General features: G+C 45.7%; 1 protein-coding gene across 1 annotated transcript in view; it reads left to right on the plus strand.

Moving 5' to 3' along the window:
- The window catches only part of ODF1 (outer dense fiber of sperm tails 1), a 9,796-nt gene extending 3,761 nt beyond the window's left edge, over positions 1 to 6,035 (plus strand). The window contains exon 2 of the mRNA XM_011983493.1: positions 5,452 to 6,035. Coding sequence (XP_011838883.1) covers positions 5,452 to 5,902 — 451 coding nt within the window. The 3' untranslated portion in view covers positions 5,903 to 6,035. The remainder of the gene's footprint in view (positions 1 to 5,451) is intronic.
- Positions 6,036 to 6,260: the final 225 nt, after the last annotated feature.

A 6,260-nucleotide genomic window follows, 5' to 3' on the forward strand; every position in this document is an offset into this window, starting at 1 on the left:
AGGAAGGAAGGAAGGAAGGAAGGAAGGAAGGAAGGAAGGAAGGAAGGAAATCCAATCCATTTCCATCCTTTATTGGGCAGCTGCTCCAGAAGACACCATATTGGCAGTGTCTTCCTTAGTAGAGACCCAAGTGAGCACCTTTGTTTCTTTAGCTTCTTTGATATCCTCTTTTCTTCCCCTAGAGGCAGGCAGTGCCCCTGTCTCTTCTTCCCTCTTCCGGATTTAGAGGGGCTGAGGGGACTGCATTGGTTTCCTTTGTGGGAAGCCATGCCACCAGCCTGATTTAAGTTGTACCCGATTCACCACCACATTTCATGGGCTTCCCTACCCTCTGTCTTAAAGCTGGAGAAACAAAACCCAGGCCCTCCTCAATCCTGCCCTAGGAGTTTATTATCTAATTCATGGGTGCCCTGCGTGGCCAGGACACCAGGCAGTCCTCGGGAGCAAAAGAACCTTGATATACAGCTGTACTCTTTACCGGTACCTAGAAACAAATCCTGAGACCGTGTTTCTGTCCACGTACCCAAGTGTCTGTGGCTGGCACGAATCTCAGTGAAAAATTCCCTTGAAATCCCCACACCAGGGGCACTCTCAAAACTTCAAAAACCTGCCTCCTCATTTCTTGGTTCCCTCTTCATGCTCTGAGGATGAGGTTTTCACTGAATCCACTCTTGCTTGGTGAGACTGATGAGTCAGGCCTCATGGTGAGCTCTTTGTGGGTTTAGAGGTGCCTTGCCCAGGTCTAAGCCCTCAGAGAAAGCTTTCTAGTCTCCCTCATTCTCTAACCCAGAGGTCGAAGTATAAGTGAGCCCTATGGGGCTTTCTGGCTGGTGCAAGGCTGGCTTTTCCACTCCCACTGAGGGGAGCTCTCCCTTGTTTCCCTCTGTGTCCTCTACAGAAGTGGAAGCGAATTGGGCCTTTGCCTGCCTCTCATCATAGACTCTTCACATCCATACTTCTCACAGCTCAGTCACCCCTTGGCTGCAGGGGTAAAAGTCGCTTCCCATCTAGGCCAAATGCATTGCTCTGATTTGGTTTGACCTTGTTGTTTAATGATATAAGACTTAAAGCTTCAGATTTAGGGTAAGTCCATGTAAGGTGGGGCCTGGTGCAACTTGATAAAGAAGACTTACACTTTATTGAGTGAAACTGTTCCTAGCACTTCATGTTCATTTAAGCCTTGTAACATGGGTGACATATTGGGTGATATTATCTTGGTCATCTTACAGACAATGAAACAGATTCAGGGGCCATGTTCTTGATCACTAGATGGTGGTAGAGCCAAGACTTGAAGCTGTGTGTGCCTGAGTCTGGAATCTGTGAGCTTAATCTCTGGTCAGTGGTTCTCAATGTGTGGCCCCTGAAGCTGATTAGTAGCATTACCTGCAGCACGTTAGAAATGCATTCTCAGATCCACCCTAGACCTGCTAGTTCTGAAACCTCTGAAACTCTAGGGATGGGATCCAGCCACCTGTGTTTTTTTGTTGCTGTTGTTGTTTTGTTTTGTTTTTCTGAGATGGAGTCTTGCTCTGCCGCCCAGGCTGGAGTACAGTGGTGTGATCTCAGCTCACTGCAACTTCTGCCCCCTGGGTTCAAGCGATTCTCCTTTCTCGGCCTCCTGAGTAACTGGGACTAGAGGTGCGGACAACGACGCCCAGCTAATCAGCCACCTGTGTTTTAACAAACCCTGCAGGAGAGTCAGATGCACTTGTGCCATGCTGCCTGGCTCCCTGCTGAGTGACATTGTCGTCAGTATCAACCTGAAAGCCTGGAGAAGAGAGAAAAGGCTGGAAAATAAGAGAAAGGGGGAAGAAAGGAGAAGAGAAAGAAAAAGATGTGTTGGAAAGAGAAGGATCAAGTTTAAATGGGACTTTGGGATGGGGCTAAATTCAGGAGAAAAAGCAAAGTACTCCCAACGAAGCCTAGAGGAAGGCCTGCCCCAACTGGTTCCCTGGTAGAGGTAGATATTTTTGATATCTTCATTACTTTATTCATGACCAGGCTGAATCTGATTTATATCTTTGAGAAGATGGCTGGGTATGCAGCTGGTCATTGCTGTGGGCAGCATGTTTCATATTTGGGAGTCTGGTTGTACATCCAGGTGAAATTCAGCACTAGCAAGGAGGAAAGGAGGCTGCACAGAGCAGCAGACACAGGCACTGGCTGTCTGCTAGCTTTTCCCAGCCTTCCCAAGAGGCTTCTGCAAAGGAGCTGATTTCCCTATGTTTACTGAGGCTAAGCTTCGCCCCCATGATGACAAGTATAGGAGGCAAACTCCCTTTGTGCAGAACCCCATAGAGCCATGAAAAATTCCAGGTGGGGTGATGGGGACATCACCAGGCAGGAGTCAAATTGCAAGTTCAGAGTTGAGTCTGATGAGTAAAATGTGGCTCCTGCAAGTTTCCCCTAAACCAACACATCTTCCCTGATAACCACTGACTTAGAAGCAAGAAGAAAAGGAAGCATGATCTGGCCAAGACTTTTTGGGTGACTTCCTGAAGACATTTGTGAGACTCTTGTGCAGCTGTCGCAGAGCCACAGGAACCAAAGTGACAAGAATAGAGGAAAAAAAGGAACCCAAGCAACAAAATACATGAAATTGTGCCCTGGGACCCAGGTTACTTAGAGGAGATGAATCTGGGCACTGACTTGGGCTTATAGACCTGGCTCCCAGATCCAGCTTCTGTGGAGGTCAAGAGGGCTTTGCCAAAACCAGCTGTGGCCAGAGCCGGGGCCACTAGCAAGGACTCCTAGCTGGGGTCCTTGGCCCTCCTTTAGGAGGCCCGGCTGCATCGTCCTAGTGGGATTTGATGTTTCTCGTCTCATATGAGAAGATCTGAGCTGAACGGGAGAAGTTTGATTCTCAGACCATGCACACACCGTGGGAGAGTCTTGAAAGGCCTAGAGAGTGCCCATCTTGCTCTGTGCTTTCCCTTGGCCTTGGCTGCTCTGGCTTTAAGCCTGTAATCCATCCAGAGAGGGTACCATGCCTGGAGTTTGGGTTGGTTCTCTGCATCTTTGTGGGCTATTTTCTGCCCATCCAGCAAGATAGAGTGCTTGTTCTCCTGCTTACCTCACAAAGATAGATTTCAAAGAGTCCAAAATTCTCCTACTTTCTCCTTAGTGTGGCATAGGGTACCCTGGCACACCCAGGGCAAGAAAGACAATCATGCCCCATGCCACCCCCAGGTTCCACGGGGCAAGAGGTAGAAATGGGGCTGAGGTCAGGTGTGGTGGCTCACACCTGTAATCCCAGCACTTTGGGAGGCTGAGGCAGGCAGATCACAAGGTCAGGAGATTGAGACCATCCTGGCTAACAGGGTGAAACCCCCTTCTCTACTTAAAAAAAAGGAAGCCAGGCATGGTGGTGAGCACCTGTACTCCCAGCTACTCAGGAGGCTGAGGCAGGAGGATGGCGTGAACCCGGGAGGTGGAGCTTGCAGTGAGCCAAGATCACGCTACTGCTCTCCAGTCTGGGCGACAGAGCGAGACTCTGTCTCAAAAAAAAAAAAAAAAAAAAAAAAAAGAAATGGGACTGAATACAGTCCTCTGGGTGTATTACACAAGTTGTTTCTGTTTGCCTCAGTGTCTTCTGGGACTGAGTTCTACTTGACCATTTTATAATTAGCCACTAAGAGTCTTGATTTGTAACTTTCAGTACAAGGTAGTGAACACTCAAACTGCTAATCTAATCATGTTAGGGCTCAAGTGGAAAATACAGATAAAAATCAGTATGTATAGCATGATTTCATAAGAACACATACAAAACTCTCTTTCTGCATGTATATAGGACTACACATGCACACACACACACACACACACAAAGTCAAACACCAAAATGCTAAGAGTTATATGAGATTATAGGTATTTTTAAAATAGTCCATATGTTTACTTATCTGTATCTTGAGTCTTCTACAATGAACTTGTATAACTTATGTAACAAAAAGAAGTAACTGCATAAACAAAATTTAACATACAAAAGTGATATGGTGATAATTACATCTGCATCACAGTTATTATTGTGAAGATTAAATGAAATATGCCTTTAACATGCTTAGCACTTTCCACAGCACACTGAAAAAAAAAAAAAGACAAAAACTTAACATCCTATGTGCTAAGCATTATTGTAAATATTTTCTTGCATTAACTAATTTAAGCCTCACAGCAACCCAATGATGTAGACTATTTTTATTGCCCCAGTTTTACAGATGAGGAAACTGAGGCACAGAAAAGTAAGTTATCCACATGGCAGAGCCAATCTTTAAACCTAGGTACACCAGTTCCAGAGTCTGTTCTTAGGCACTTTGCTTTACTACCTCTTGATGGATCATAACTGATCAATTAGTGTGAGCTGCTGTTATTGTTTTTATTAAGGATTTACACAACAGAACTACTGAATAGCAAAAGGTAGCTCTATAGGAACCATGGTAGCTCTGCAGTGAGAACAGAGGAGAGCGCTGATATGTAGCATTTTCCAATTTCCATGGTGTAAATATCCTCATCACGACTATGATTGATTTCAAGCTATCAGCATGCAGTACTAAATGGGGAGTTGGGAAGAGATGTGCACTATCAGCTCTTGCTAGCTGATGCGATCCTGATTCAGGACACCACTGGCAGGCTGTTCTGTATCTGATCAACATGGCCCCACCCAGCTGACTGCATTTCTGCTGCTGCCAGCTGTCCAGAGCCTAGAGTGACTTCCCAGCCTGGAGGAGCCAGGCCCTGCTGGGCAGAGCCAGGCCAGGGCTCTCCTGCCATCCTTGTTTGATTGAGCTTTCAGGCTGTCTCTGTGCAATTGCCAGAGGTAGCACCTGTCCTATGAACCAGTAGGGCTGGGTTCTAAAGTTGACAGCCATCTCTAAAATGCAGATTTTAAATGGTACCTTAATAGTTACATCCCATTTTTAAATCTATATAAATACAAAATATAATTTATATATATAATTTAATTATAACTATATACACAATTTAATTATAGTAATAATGAGAGTGATAATAATTAAGCAGGATTTATAATGTACCAAGCACAGTGCTAAGTAAAATATCATAATCTCATCTAATCCTCTAATAGCCCTATATGATGCAGGCATTAATATAATTATTATCTCCATTTTGCAGATGAGGAAACTGAGGCACAGAGGGGTTAAGGAACCTACCCAAGGATGCATAACTAATAAAAGGAGGAGCTGGTATTTAAACACGAGAGAAAGATTTGGAAGGGCAGGCAGCATGCATTCATTGTGAATAGCGGTGCACTTGTGGGGCAGTGTGATTCACATGGGTGGACTACACTTTTTACTTCATGCATTTGTGTAAAGTTTATTTTCACAGTGGCTAGTGTTAACTTTGGCTATTTCAAAAGCTAGAAATCAAAATATTGCTTCTCAAGCTGTGTCTGGATTCTGAGGTCTGAGCTCTCTCCCACCCTATCCCTTTTCTCAATTCCAGACTGAGAAGAACAACAAATAGAATTCTGGCTTCCTCCTGCTGTAGCAGTAACATTTTAGGATCAGTGAATGTATGCGGTTTTGAACCTGATCAAGTCAAAGTTCGAGTGAAGGATGGAAAGGTATGTGTGTCGGCTGAGCGGGAGAACAGGTACGACTGCCTCGGATCGAAAAAGTACAGCTACATGAACATCTGCAAAGAGTTCAGCTTGCCGCCCTGTGTGGATGAGAAGGATGTAACATACTCCTACGGGCTCGGCAGTTGCGTCAAGATCGAGTCTCCTTGCTACCCTTGCACTTCTCCCTGCAACCCTTGCAACCCCTGCAACCCCTGCAACCCGTGCAGCCCCTGCAACCCCTGTAGCCCCTGCAGCCCCTGCAACCCATGTGACCCTTGCAACCCGTGTTATCCCTGTGGAAGCCGATTTTCCTGTAGGAAGATGATTTTGTAAAGTGCACGTAGGAACCCATTACTTAACAGAAGTCAGCTACTCCACCCAGGCAGCTCTCTCAATGTTTCTCCTCTCCTTCCCGTGGCCCCTGTTGCTCAAGTAGGTAGGAAACTGAATACATAATTGCAATCTGCTGGTGTTGTGTGAAAGTCTTTTGGTTAAACCCACTGCAGGAGCCCTGCAGAGTTAGTGAACACTGGAATGATTAGTGGATGGGAATAGAAGGATGATATATGGTGAGACCCACCCTCCCACTCCCTCCTCCATACCCAACTACCTCCAAACTCCAAGAGAAGACACTTTTCTGGTGGGCATCCCCAGACATTGTTTTCCAGATGCTCCAGTGAAATGGCCTAAC

The sequence above is a fragment of the Mandrillus leucophaeus genome, unplaced genomic scaffold (assembly GCF_000951045.1).
Source record: "Mandrillus leucophaeus isolate KB7577 unplaced genomic scaffold, Mleu.le_1.0 Scaffold250, whole genome shotgun sequence".
In the NCBI taxonomy this organism is placed as follows: domain Eukaryota; kingdom Metazoa; phylum Chordata; class Mammalia; order Primates; family Cercopithecidae; genus Mandrillus; species Mandrillus leucophaeus.